The 14,085-nt window shown below is 41.0% G+C and overlaps 1 protein-coding gene across 2 annotated transcripts in view; it reads right to left on the reverse strand.

Annotated features, from left to right (window-relative positions):
• Window positions 1-248: 248 nt before the first annotated feature.
• SRPX (sushi repeat containing protein X-linked) overlaps window positions 249-14,085 on the reverse strand; it is a 111,116-nt gene continuing 97,279 nt past the window's right edge. For both annotated transcript variants that reach the window (XM_072744568.1, XM_072744567.1), the window contains 2 exons: window positions 11,659-11,780; window positions 249-788 (listed from right to left, as the gene is read on the reverse strand). In XM_072744568.1, coding sequence (XP_072600669.1) covers window positions 605-788; window positions 11,659-11,780 — 306 coding nt within the window. In that variant the 3' untranslated portion in view covers window positions 249-604. The remainder of the gene's footprint in view (window positions 789-11,658; window positions 11,781-14,085) is intronic.

Here is a 14,085-nt window from a genome sequence, read left to right on the forward strand (position 1 = left end):
TCTGCCTTCGGCTCAGGTCATGATCTCAGGGTCCTGGGATAGAGCCCCGCATCAGGCTTCCTGCTCAACAGTGAGTCTGCTTCTTCCTCTTTTCCCTCTGATCTCTCTCAATTAAATATATAAAATCTTAAAAAAACATAAGTTGCTAGTTCCTAGGGATAAATTTTTTTTTAAAAATCACAGTCCTAAAAACCACTGACCACACTAAGTATGGCCTGTGCTTAAAACACTAAATAAGTTTTAATAAATTTGCTCCAAAATATTTTATTAATATGTTTTATACAAAAAACAAAGTAGAAGTTATGTGTTACATTGAATAACACAGTGAAAGCATGTGTATGGTTGTTGTTTCTAGTTTCTCTAAAATTAACCAGCCATGATGGAATAAAGAAAAAGAGTACATACTATATTCATCACTTTTGGGGTACACTTCAAAGTACAAAAAGCATCATGATAATTTTTAAGTGCAAAGAAAGCTCATATTAAAATAGACTTTAAAAATTACAAATAAAAATCTGTACATCAAGGATATTTTTAAGGCCTTTCCGTGTGCATAGCACTCTGTAGAATGAGAAGAGGAGCTGCCAAGAGAGGAACCATCACATCAGGTGTTACAGGTCTGGCCCATTTCAGCTTGCAGGACCATCTCCTCTTTTCTCAAGGGGAAAGTATCAATCAGGTTGAAGAGAGCCACAGGCATCACCAGGGAGACATAGCGCTCCTTGTCCATACCATGCTTATCCACTAGCACCGTACTGAAGGAGTAGAGTGGGATGCGCAGCAACAACCTAGGACAGACAAAGAGAAGACTGTCAAACCTGACTCCCAAGGCTTCTGCTGGACCAACCAGAGCCCTAGAGTGATACTGTGTGTAGAGAAAGGCTTATTTCCACAGACTTACTCATCTCAAGACCCTTGCTACTCAAAGTATGATGCTTGGACAAATAGCATCACACGGAAACTTATTAGAAATGAGAATCCCATCCTCCATCCCAAACCTACTGAATTAAAATCTGCATTATTAGCAAGATCCCCAGATGACTGGTATGCATATGAAGGATTAAGTAGTACTACTTTATAATCAGGAAGACACCGGGCCTGCCTTGGAGCTGTGTGCCGGTAGGTACAACAATACTAGCAGATTTTGTGCATTACACTGTCGTCAACCCAAATTTGCAGACTAGGTTTGCACAACTATGTACATCCTGGAACTAGGTCAGTGGTTAATAGGGAGGATCTTGCCCTATGTCTGGACACAGTTTTCATTGTCACAGTGAAATGGTGCTTCTGGCCTCTTGTGAGTAGAGGCCAGGGATGCTGCTGAATCTACTACAACCCACAGGAAAGCCTCCCCCACAAAGAATTAGCCCCAAATTCAATAGTACTAAGGTTGAGAAACACTATAGTTCTGGCCCATGCTGGCTTATTCGGTAGCCAGCTCAGGACTGCACCATTAGAGCAGATTAAACTTACTCTACACTCTAGGTATATTAACTTGGTTAAGTATGACTCAAATAATTTTCCCCAAATTCAAAGTTTCAAAAGTCTGATTTTTTTCTACCACACTAGAAGGTATATTGTGTAAAATGATTTTTATATCAACAGAAATATTTAGATGAAATAAGCCAGAGAAAGCAAACAAGCTGACCACCTGAGCCCATTGAAAAATAAAATGGAGATTGAGTGGGTTTATTTTTTAATTTCGTTATCTAGCAATTACATGTAAGGCAGACTATACAATGCCATCTGTATTTAAAGTGAAATATTTTTCTCCCCATGAAAGGATCAAAAGAAAAATATTCACTACTCCGAATCCGAACTGACTGTACTTTCCTCTGCCTTTAAGGGGAGTTTCAGGGAAGATGGGAATAATTTCTACTTTATCTCCATAGGAAGCTAAATTGCTAATTCCATGCTAGTGACTAGAAAGAAAAAGAAAGACGACATTAAAGTATCTCCAGCAGGTCTCCTGAGATATAAGAGGGAAGTAGATGACCCAGAAATGCATTAATGGAGTGTTTGTAGACCACGAAGTGAGTCAAAAATGCAGAGAAAAACTTCTCCGCATTCTTAAAATGAAGAATATTTAGGTCTGAGGGAGAGGGGGATGTCCTAGGGCAGTGGGTCCCAGAAAACAGGAGTAGAAAAGAAAGCTGGTCTGGAGGGGAAAAAAAGGCCAAGCAATGTTGTGGCCTAAGGGAAAGGGTAACCAATGAGGAATTGGAGCATTTGACGTTCTAGTGCTCCTGAGCCTAGGGTGGAAATCTCCCATGTTGCCACCACCTGCTACCGCACACATTCCTCGTGTGAGCCTCTTGCCTTAACAGAATATAAAGAAAAACTACCAGGGCAAGAAATGAGTATTCAGGCCAGCATGCTATCAAGTCACTGGAATGTATCCCACCATGGCCGAGAGACCACAGAAATCTTGGGGGTAGATGGTGGGGCACCCCACAGGTTAAGGGGTGGTGCCAGCAGTGTGTTGGAGTCACATAAATGCCTGTCATCAGACCAGAATGAGATCCTCCTGGAGAATCTTCTAGAAAACTCTGTAGACTCAAAAAATACCACGGGATGTTCCATTTTATGATGGCAATGGAAAAGGATCCTGAACTCACCTCCTCCCCTGGACACAAGTTCCTCTGAAAAAACAAAACAAAAACAAAACCAGGCAGAGTGACTTCCGCGTATCAGGAAATGAGCCACATCCAAGTGGGTAGGAAAAGCCGAGACACAGTCTCACCACACAATCCACACACCTGGCATCATGACACACAAGAGGGAACTGAAAACCTGGAGCTTCTCCCTGAGGATCAAAGCAAGCCCACCCCACTTAGGGAACCCTGTCCTTTGAGACATGCACATGAGAGAGCCCCCAAACACCTAGCTTTGAAGACTAATAGGGCTGAAGCCTGTGAGACTCGCAGGTCTGTGGTAAACTGAGAAATGATGCTTAACAGGGCTCAACATGCGAACTCACCCCAAAGTGCAGCCCAGAAGCAGCCATTTGAAAAGCACCCCAGACGTCAGGTGGAAGAGGCTCCTTGGATCATTTTTAAGCATGTGACTGAAGGTCAGAGGCCTGAGGGTGAGTCTCCAGGGACCAAGGTTGGTGGGTACCATTTTCACACTCTATCTCTGTCTTGCTAAAGTCAGTGGAAGCCACCTTTTTTCTGTTTTTGGGCTGTGGGCCGCTGCTTTACACTCCAGCCAGCAGGTGCCATCTTTGTGCTATCCTGTCTCCTAAAGCTGGGGGGCACTGTTTTTCTCTCTCCATCTTTTCCTTGCTCCCTGTCTTGCACACTCAAGCTCTCCTGCCCTCCAGCTCTGTCCATCTCTCGCCCTCTCTCCATCTGTCCTCCACACTCTTGTTCCTCATTTCTCTCCCCCTTTCCCTCTCCTTCTCTATGTGTGTCTCTCCTTTGCTCCATCCCCTTCTCCCTTTTATCCTTCTCTTTCTCTCTCCCTCTGTTTCTCTCTTTTTGCCTCCCTTTCTCTGTGTGTCTCTCCATGTTGGTGTCCTTCTACCTCTGTAGCTCTCTCTCTCTCTCTCTAGGTCTCAGTCTTTGTCCCATCTTCCACCCTCCTCCTCTCTCGCCTTCTTCCCCCCCTACCCCTCTCTACGTGCCTCTCACTCCATTTCTGTCCCTGTCTCTCTTTCAACGTCCATCTCTTCCCCTCTGTGGATATAACAATGGAGAAGACAGTTTTTCTTAATTTCTCTTTCTACTGCTTCATTATTGGTATTTAGAAATACAATGGGTTTCTGTACATTGATTTTTTCATATCCTTGGACTTTACTGAATTCATTTATCAGTTCTAGCCATTTGTTGGTAGAGTCTTTCAGGCTTTCTATATGGAGTATCAGGTCATCTGCAAACAGGGGAAGTTTTACCTCTTCTTTACTGATGTGGATACATTTCTTTCTGATGTTTGATTGCCGTGGCTAGTACTTCCAGTAATATGTTGAGTAAGAGTGTAGCCAGAGTGTACATCCTTGTCTTGTTTCTGACCTTAGAGGAAAAAGCTCTCAGTTTCCCCCTATTAAGGATGATGTTCACTGTGGGTTTTTCATAGATGGCCTTTATTATGTTGAGGTATGTTCCCTCTAACCCTACTTTGTTGAGGATTTTAATTATGAATGGATGGTGTACTTTGTCAGATGTCTTTCTGCATCTGAGAGGATCATATGGTTCTTATCTTTTCTCTTATTGATGTGATGTATCACATTGATTACTTCGTGACTGTTGAACCATCCTTGCAACCCAGGAATAAATCCCACTTGATGGTGGTGAAGGATTCTTTAAATGTGTTGTTGGAATAGGTTTGCTAGTATTTTGCTGAGGATTTCTATATCTGTGTTCAGAGATATTGGCCTGTAGTTCTCTTTTTTGTGGTGTCTTTATCTGGTTTCAGTATCAGGGTAATGCTGGTCTTTCACAATGAATTTGGAAGTTTTCCTTCCCTTTCTATTTTTTTTTTTTTTTTTGGAATAGTTTGAGAAGACTAGGTATTAACTCTTCTTTAAATGTTGGTGGAATACACCTGTGAAGCTCTCTGGCCCTGGACTTTTGTTTGTTGTGGGTTTTTTTTAATTATTATTACTGGCTCAATTTCTTTGCTGGTAATCAATCTGTTCACATTTTCTATTTCTCCCTGTTTCAGTTTTGGTATGTTTTATGTTTCTAGGAATTTCACCTTTTCTTCTAGGTTGTCCAATTTGTTGGCATATTATTTTTCATAATATTCTCTTATAATTGTGTTTCTGTGGTGTTGGTTGTGATCTCTACTCTCATTTGTGATTTTATCTGAGTTTTTTTTCCTTCAGAAGTATGGCTAGAGGTTTATCAACTTTATTAATTTTTTCAAAGAACCAGCTCCTGGTTATACTGACCTGTTCTATTGGTCTTGTAGTTTCTATGTCATCTATTCTGCTATAATCTTTATTATTTCTTTCCTTCTGCTTCTTTGGGGTTTTGTTCTTTTTCTAGCTCCTTTAGGTGTAACATCAGGTTGAGATTTTTCTCACTTCTTGAGGTAGGCCTGTATTGCCATGAACTTCCCTTTTAGAACTGCTTTTACTACATTCTTAAGGTTTTGAACCATTGTGTTTCATTTTCCTTTGTTTCTATGTACTTTGTTTATTCTTTGATTTCCTGGTTGACCCTCTCCTGGTTTAGTAGCATGTTCTTTAACCTCTATGTATTTGTCTTTCCAGATTTTTTCTTGTGATTGACTTCTAACTTCATAGTGTTGTGGTCAGAACAGATACAAGTTCAACAAATTCAAAAATATCAGTCATACCATGTTTTATGACCCAATATGTGATCTATTCTGGAATGTTTCATGTGATCAGTACCCTTTTATAACATATAATACTTTGTGTTAGTTTGTTCTCTAAAAAAAATTCATTAACCAAATACCTTGAGACAAAAAAATATACTAAAACTCATGGAATGTAACAAGAACAGTTCTAAGATAAGTTCATAATGATAAATGCCCACCTCAAGTAAGAAAAAAAAAACAAGTAACTAACCTAAGTTTACACCTCAACCAGATAAAAGAACAAGTGAAGGCCAAAAAAGAAGGAAGTAAAGTTAAGAGCAATGAAAAAAGATAGCAATTATTGACTAACCTTTAGCTAGATTTACCAACAAAAGGAGGGGGCTCAAGTAAAATCAGACATGAAAGAGGAGAGGTTACATCTGATACCATAGGAATGCAGGAATTCAAATCATATACTACTATTAATAATATGCTAACAAATTAGACAACCTAGAAATGTATAAAATCTTAGAAACATATAACCTTCCCAACTGAATCATAAACAAACAGAATATCTGAATACACCAACTTCTAGTAAGGAGATTGAACCAGTAATTTAAAAACTTCCCACCAAACAGAAGACCAGGTCCACACAGCTTCACTGGTGACTTAAACATTCAAAGAAGATTAATAAGAATCCTTTCAAACCATTTTTAAAAATGGAAGAGGAGGGAACACTACCAAGCTTATTTTATGAGGCCAGCATTTCCCTGGTACCAAAACCAGATTAAGACACAAGACACTACAAGAAAAGCCCAATATCCCTAATGAACATAATTACAAAAATCTTCAACAAAACACTAGCAAGATGAATTCAACAATACATTAAATGGATCATTAACTATGCTCAAGTGGGATTTCTTTCAGGGATTCAAGGATGTTTCAACATCTGTTAATCAACGTGATATACCACATTCACAAAATGAAGGATAAAAATAATATGCTCATCAACAAATGCAGAAAAACCATTTGTAAAATTCAACACCATCTGTGATGAAAACCCTCAACAAAATATAGAGGAAACATACCTCAACATACAGAGGTCATATATGACAAGAAGCCCACATCTAACATCATACTTGATGTCAAAAAGCTGAAGATCTTTCCAGTAAGGTCAGGAACAAGACAAGGATGACCACTCTCACTATTATTCGCATTGTATTAGAAATCCTACCCACAGCAATTAGGAAAGAATAATAAATAGAAGGCATTCAAATTGGAAAGGAAGTATTAAAACTGTCACTATTTGCAGAGGACATTATATATAAATGAAAATCCTAAAGATTGCACCAAGAAAGTGTTAGAGTAAATGAATTCAGTAATGTTACATTACAGGATACAAAAAAAAAAAAATCAAGATACAAAAATCTTCTGCATTTCTATACAATAATTATCAGAAAGAAAATCACTTTTAAGGAGGTAAAAGACTTGAACACTGGAATCTGTAAGATATGAATGGAACTGAAGATGATACACAAAAAAAATAGATATTCCATGCTCATGAATTGTAATATTGCTAAAATGTCCATACTATCCAAACCAATATACAGATTCAATGCAATACCTATAGAAATTCTATTTTTCATAGAAATAGAACAAAAAAATCCTTGAATTTGTATGGAAGCAGAAGAGATGCTGAATAGCTAAAACAATTTTGAGAAGCAACAACAAAGCTGGAGGCATTATACTCCTTGATTTCAAACTATATTACAAAGCTATGATAATCAAAACAATATGGTAGATACACAGATCAGTAGAACAGAATAGGAATCCCAGAAATAAACCCACCTTATATGGTCAATTAGTTTATGACAAAAGATACAAGAATTCACAATGGGGAAAGGACAATTTTGTCAGTAATTTTGGGAAAATTGGAACATTTTCATACACTGCATGCAAAAATAAACTCAAAAATGGCTTAAAGACTTGAATGTAGGACCTGAAACCATAACATAGAGAATATATAATCAGTAAATCCATCATCAATGTGATGATTTTTTGGATATCAAAAATAAAAGCAACAAAAGTAAAAATAAGTGGGAATAAATCAAAAAATTTCTGCACAGGCAATTATTAACAAAATGAAAAAGCAACTTACTAACTTGGAGAAAATAGTCACAACTCATATTGGAGAAGAGGCTAATATACAAAATATGTAATAAAGAGCTCATACAACTCAGTAACAAACACAAAATTAAAAATAGGCAGAGAAGATGCATAGATGTTTTCCCACAAAAGACATACAGATGGCCATCAAATCCATGAAAAGAAGCTCAACATCACTAATCAGGTAAGTGGAAATCAAAACCACAGTGAAATATCACCCCAGTCTTGTTAGAATGGCTAGCATTTGAAAGACAAAAAAGTAAGTGTTGGTGGGGCACCTGGGTGGTGCAGTCAGTTAAGCATCTGACTCTTGGTGTTGGCTCAGGTCATGAGATTAAACCTCTCATTGGGCTCCATACTCAGTGGGGAGTCTGCTTAAGAGTTTCCCTTTCCCTGCTCCCCCACCCCTGCTCTCTCTAAAATTACTAAATCTTGAAAAAAACGTGTTAGGATGTGGAGAAAAATCAGTTGGTGCAGCCACTTTGGAAAACAGTATGGATATTCCTCAAAAAATTAACAACTATATGATTGTCCAATTCCACTTTGGGGTATTTATCTGAAGAAATTTTTAAAAACTTGAAAAGATATACACACTACCCTTATCTTTACTCCAGCATTATTTACAATAGCCAAGAGATGGGAGCAATGTAAGTGTCCATTGATGGGCAAATGGATAAAGACAATATAGTACACATGATAAAATATTACTCAGCCATATAAAAGAATTAAATGTTGCCATTTGTGACAATATGGATGGACCTTACAGGACATTATCCTAAGTGTAATATATCAGAGGACAAATACCATATGGTGTTACTTACATGCAGAATCTAAAACAACAAACAAAAAATATTCATAGATATACAGGTCATATTAGTGGTTGCCAGAGGCAGGAGGTTAGGGGTGGGTAAAATGTGTGAAGGGGGTTAAAAGGTGACTTCTAGATGTAAGTCATGGGGATTAACATACAGCTTGGTGGTTATAGTTAATAATACCACATTACAGATTTGAAAGTAGCTAAGAGTAAATCCTAAAATTTCACAAGGAAAAAATATGACTATCTATGGTGATGGATGTTAACTAGCCTTAGCATGATGATCATTTTGCAGTACAAATATTGAATCACTAAGTTGTATATTTGTATAGTGTCAATTATACCCCCCAAATAAAATGAATATTAAAATAATGGCATTCTTTGTCCCTACCACCCTTGCAATTGCTGGGAACTTACTCTAGAGAACGTGAATTTGCCCATACCTTCATCTCTAAAAAACAGAGTAGGGGCACCCAAGTGGCTCAGTCAGTTAAGAGTCTGACTCTCCATTTCAGCCCAGGTTATGATCTCAGGGTCATGGGGTAGAGTCTGCGACAGGCCCCACACTCAGCAGGGAGCCCGCTTGAGATTCTCTTCTCCCTCTGCCCCTCTGTCCCCCATGTGCTTGCTTGCATGCACACTTGCTCTCTCTCTCTCTCTCTCACAAAAATAAATGAATCTTAAAAAAATAAAAAACCATGAGAGCAAGAAAGCAGGGAGGCGGGGACTTTGCAACACCAGGCACTGCTGCTGCCTGCTAATTGTTTTATCCTGGCTTTAGTGCTATTTGAAAATAGTATTCTAACCAGACAAGAGAATTTTTAGATTCTCCAGGCATTCTGCATCTCCTTTTCTTCCATGCTTCCCATTCTTTGCCTAAATTGGCTCTTTTCATCTGCACTAGACTCTAGGGTGGAATTCAAAGGGAAAAAGATAAAACATCCATCTGGCAAGTCCCTTATTCCTCACAGATAGGGCTGATAAAGGGGACATGTGGCCTGACACTGAATCCATCAGGCAACACATGAGACAGATCATCTCTGCGTGACATCTACCTGGACTAGCTTCTGGCTACTGGTAATGATTGACTCTTTTTATAGGCTGCTTTGCAAAATATCCACTTCAAAGTCGTGAAGCCTTTGGTAAAATGGTAGGCCAGGGGTGCCTGGGAGGCCCAGTCGGTTGGGTATTTGCCTTCAGCTCAGGTCATGATCTCAGGGTCCTGGGATTGAGCCCCATGATGCGCTCCCTGCTCGGAGGGGAGTCTGCTTCTCCCTCTCCGCCTCCTCTCCATTGCTCATGCTGTCTCTCAAATAAATAAAATCTTAAAAAACCCACAAAAAAAAAAAAAAAAAAACACACTACGCCAGGGGACCAGCAGTTTCGGCCACATTTGGGAACATGCTAGAAGTGCAAATTCTCAGGCCCCATCCCAGACCTACTGAAGCAGACACTGTGGGGGTGGGGCCCAGCATTCTATGTTTTAACTGTGCTCCAGGGGATTCTGAGGCTGGCTCTAGCCTGAGAAGCTCTGCATAATTTATTTTTGCAACTTCTTTGTTTCTTCAATCATTCCCAGCCTGCAGAGGTTTCTAGTAGCCCCACATCTACAACCTGAATGACAGAAGTTTTTGTCTTAACTCAGATCTTCAAATTTCAATAGTTTAAAATCACATCACATTAAAATTTTATCAAGATTGCCTCTCTATATATCCGCAATCCAAAGAGTAACATTTAGCAGATTCTGTGGCAGGTTTTTAAGAAATCATGAACACAGGGTATGAGCAGATAGTTCTAAATTACCAACAGCTTCAAACACTTATTTTGAGAATTTTTGTTATACATTTTCAGATGTCAACATAATCCTCTCCCGAGTTTTGCTGTTTTCGACTTGAAATAGAACTGTAAATACACTCTTAGATCTACTATTTCCAAGGTTGAGAATACCCTCTATTTCAGTTTCAAGTCATTTCCTCCATTTATTTAACTCCAACATGGTGCCAGGCACTATGGTAGGTACTGGACAGCAAATGTTGGCTCAGGTCATGATCTCAGGGTCCTGGGATTGAGCCCCATGATGAGCCCCATGATGTTGAGGAGATCTGATAGTGACCTCAAAAATGTCACCTGTAGAGAGAAGCTAGTGAATGAAGCAGGACCAAAAAAAAAAAAAAAAGGAAGCATAAAAGCTTTTGAGTATACCCAGCCTTCCCTCTTTCAGCCAACTAAAGAGAATTCAGGCATCCTCATTTCTTTTTCCATCCCTTGCCTCTGAGTTTTTGACCTTGGTATGGATGGGGCACTCTTTTTGGCATGGAGAGGTATAAAACATGGGGGGGGGGGTGTTAAAAGGCAGATGGAAATAGACAAAGAATCTTTTGTGTCCATCTATAACATCACCAGCTAAGTATGTACTTCTATCATATAATCTTTCAAGGAATCTCTGTGAGCCTCTCTGAACACCTGTGATGGGGCTCATCAGGTCTTCTTTCATTATCTTCTTCTGGGAATACAGAAAGACTGCATTTCCCAGCCTGCCTTGGAGTTCAATGGCAACCATGTGATGAATTCTAGCCAGTGGACTTGCAGAGAACAATTTTAGGCTTCCAACATGAAGCACAAAAGGAGCCTATGGTTTGTCTTTACAGTCTGCCCTCTTTGCAGAAACCCAGAAGTCATGTGTTCGAAATGTTGAAGCTACAAGATGGCGGAGCCACCATCAGCCTGGGACTCTTAAAGACTAAGAAGAGTAGGGGCTTCAACTATAAACAACTTCCTTGCACTGGGTGAAAAAGAAGATGGGTGAGAAAGGAAGATTTTGAGGAGTTTTGCTTTAGTCTAATTATCCTTTTCACGGTTGTCAAGAGATGGAAGTAAATATTTGGGATTGTTCTGAAATTACCTTTTGGCTACTGAATCCTGCTTTTTTAATGCACCATAACTCACATCCTGAGCACCATGATTCTAGCTTTCTAAGTATTACCAAAGTAAAATATAGTTGTTAAAATGGAGGAATGGACAAGTGTCGTGGAAGCATGGAGGTAAAAGAGGCCAGGCCTGGAAAAACTTATTGGATGCCTGCTCTCCCAATAACACAAAGGGCTGCATAGGTCCTTTTGGCAGCCTCTTCTCTACCCACCCCAACCCCACCAAGCTGAAAGAAAAAACAAAACAAAGACAAGGCATAGACCCTCGGTTAAAGGGGAAAAGAAGAAAATACTGGAAATTATCTACTGCATAATATATTTGGACAAGCAGCACCATGCCGATTATCATGGCTCTAGAATTCTCAGACTACAAGCCATTAAACATTGAAGATTACCTGGCATTAATACTGACTAGCAAGACATCAGGGAATCTGGTCCAAAAACACATTTTAGGGGGTACAATTTAAGGACAGAATTTCTACCTACCTGAGCTGCAGAGCTAGGGCTGGAGGCATAATCTTTGCTCCTATCCTACCAATGAGGGTTGGGAACACACCTACAAGCTCCACCACGGTAATATGTCGAAGATCCAGGCCACACTGTGCTTGCTGGAGAAAAAAAAAAAGAAAGGCATGAGCATGAAGAAAGAGACTTCCAGGTCAAACTACAGACTCACAGAAGCAGCAGTGTTCTGTTTTGGGAAGTTTATTTGCCTACTCCAGGCATTCTTGAAAACAGTGGAGAAATTAGGGTTCAACTAGTGGTTATAAAACCTAAATATTTTCCTGGAGAAATCATTCAAAAACAACTTAGCAACAAGATTTTGAAAACCTACACAAGATGGCAGTATTTCCAGGTGGGGTGAGACTTTGCATGAGCCTAAGATCCTAGAAAGTGTCCGAAACTACCCACAGAGAATTCTAATTTGTTTTCAAGGAGAGAAGAATATTTCCAGAGTCCCCTTATCTGCCCTTGCTTCTCCCTCCACCCCCATGCCCCTAAGCTCCTCATACCAACACAGTAAGAAAACACTCAGTAATCAAAGGTTTCAGTCTTCATCTAGTGCCCTAATTTTCACATCTGGTGACCTGACTTTTATGCCTGCTGCCCATAGGACACCCTTTGATAGCTTGTCGCTAGAGGCCAGGGCGAGGGGGGTGGGACTTGCATTCCTGGGTCTCAAGAGACCATAACAACTGGAGAAACAGTTATTGGTAGACTACAACTCCTATAGCACAGCACAGATGGAAGACTGAAAACCAGCAGTTTTTTTTAAAGATTCATTTGAGAGAGTGAGAGAGCAAGAGGATGAGCACGAGCAGGGGGAGGGGCAGAGGGAGAGGGAGAAGCAGGCTCTCCACTGAGCAGGGTGCCTGACAATCCCAGGACCATGGAACCATGACCTGTGCTGAAGGCAGATGCTTAACCCACTGAGCCACCCAGGCGCCCCTACCAGCAGCGTTTCTGAGAATGGGACCTATCTTCATGTCTGGTTGGTTTGGCCTGAGAGGCAGGCTTCTGGTTGGGCATGCATCTAGGGGCCAAGAGAGATGTTCTCAGGGACTGGAGGCCAGTGGATGCAATGTTTGTGCTCTACCTCCTCCTCATTCCACCTCACTAGAATCTTCTAAAAAAAAAAAAAAAAAGCTATTCTTTTGTCTGGTCATTTGATTTTTATGGCTGTTGCCAGGGAACATCTTTCTATTACCTGGCTGTGGTATCCTACAGGACTGTAAGCAAAGGAGAGAGAGTTCTTAAACAGCCACCACCCTCAGGAGCTCAGTCATTATGTGAAGGAGGCCTGTGAGCTTATCATCACAGCTGGAGCCTGAAGGGCAGGCTTCTCCTTAAATACACATTGAAGAGCAGACTGTAAACCTTTCCAGAGACCTTGGAGGGCAGGCCGTGCACTCCCAGGTCCTATGGGACTGTAACAATCAGACAATTCTTTGCAGGCTGCCACCCCCAGAGCACTAAATCCACAGCCAACTGAAGCACAATCCCAGTATTTCTGTGAAAGAAGCCTCTTCGTTTGTCCTGGATCTTAGGCTTCAGGTTTGGCACACACCTAGAGGCCTGCAGAGATGCTCTCAGGGAACACAGGCCAGGCCAAGGGACACCACCTTTTGTACTCTTTCATGCTCTCGAAGTTTTCTTGGATTTGCCCAGGCAGGCAAATTAACTTGTTGCCCCATCCACTATGGATCAAGGTTCACAGTCACTCCTGACCAGAAAGCCTATTTGGGAAAATCTGGGAGTTGCTGTAAGTGACCTCTTCCAGTCCTGCCCAGGCAGGAACGTGGATCATGGCCCCACCAGCTATGGAATATGGCTTCCACCCCACTCTGACAGGGAAGATTGGTAAGAACATCAGGGCACTACCTAACCCAGCCACTCCCAAGCTGGGAGGTAGGTAGACAGAGCTGATGGCCACCAGAGCAAACACAGTAGCCCTGCTCAGACATGAACTTGAAGCTTGGGTCAACTTGAGTCAAGACCAAAAATAAAGAGCATTGGCAGCCTTAGAGCTGCTGCTCCCACTGAGCCCAAGCAGGGAGCCTAATGCATCGCCTACTAATTGGTCACCCCACTTATTGCTGCATACAGCCTCCAGACCGCCCGACCAGGGCACCTTCCCACAGCATAAGGGATGCTGAATGGCCTATTTAACAACCCGGCTTAGAGTGGCACTTGAACAGAGGGCACAGCCCGTGGCTTTCCCTGTCTACAGAGCAAAATTGGTAGCTTCACCCAACTATGATACTCAGTGCATGCTCTTGCCTGATTCAGGTCCACAAGCAGTGAGCTGTGCTGACCCTGGGTTCCATCCCACTGCCCCACCAGAACAGGGGAGCTAAGTCCTAGTTCCTTCCACCTTCTGCCGAGCATAGTAGCCAGTTCTGACAGTCTAAT

Source organism: Vulpes vulpes, chromosome X (genome assembly GCF_048418805.1).
Source record: "Vulpes vulpes isolate BD-2025 chromosome X, VulVul3, whole genome shotgun sequence".
Lineage (NCBI taxonomy): Eukaryota > Metazoa > Chordata > Mammalia > Carnivora > Canidae > Vulpes > Vulpes vulpes.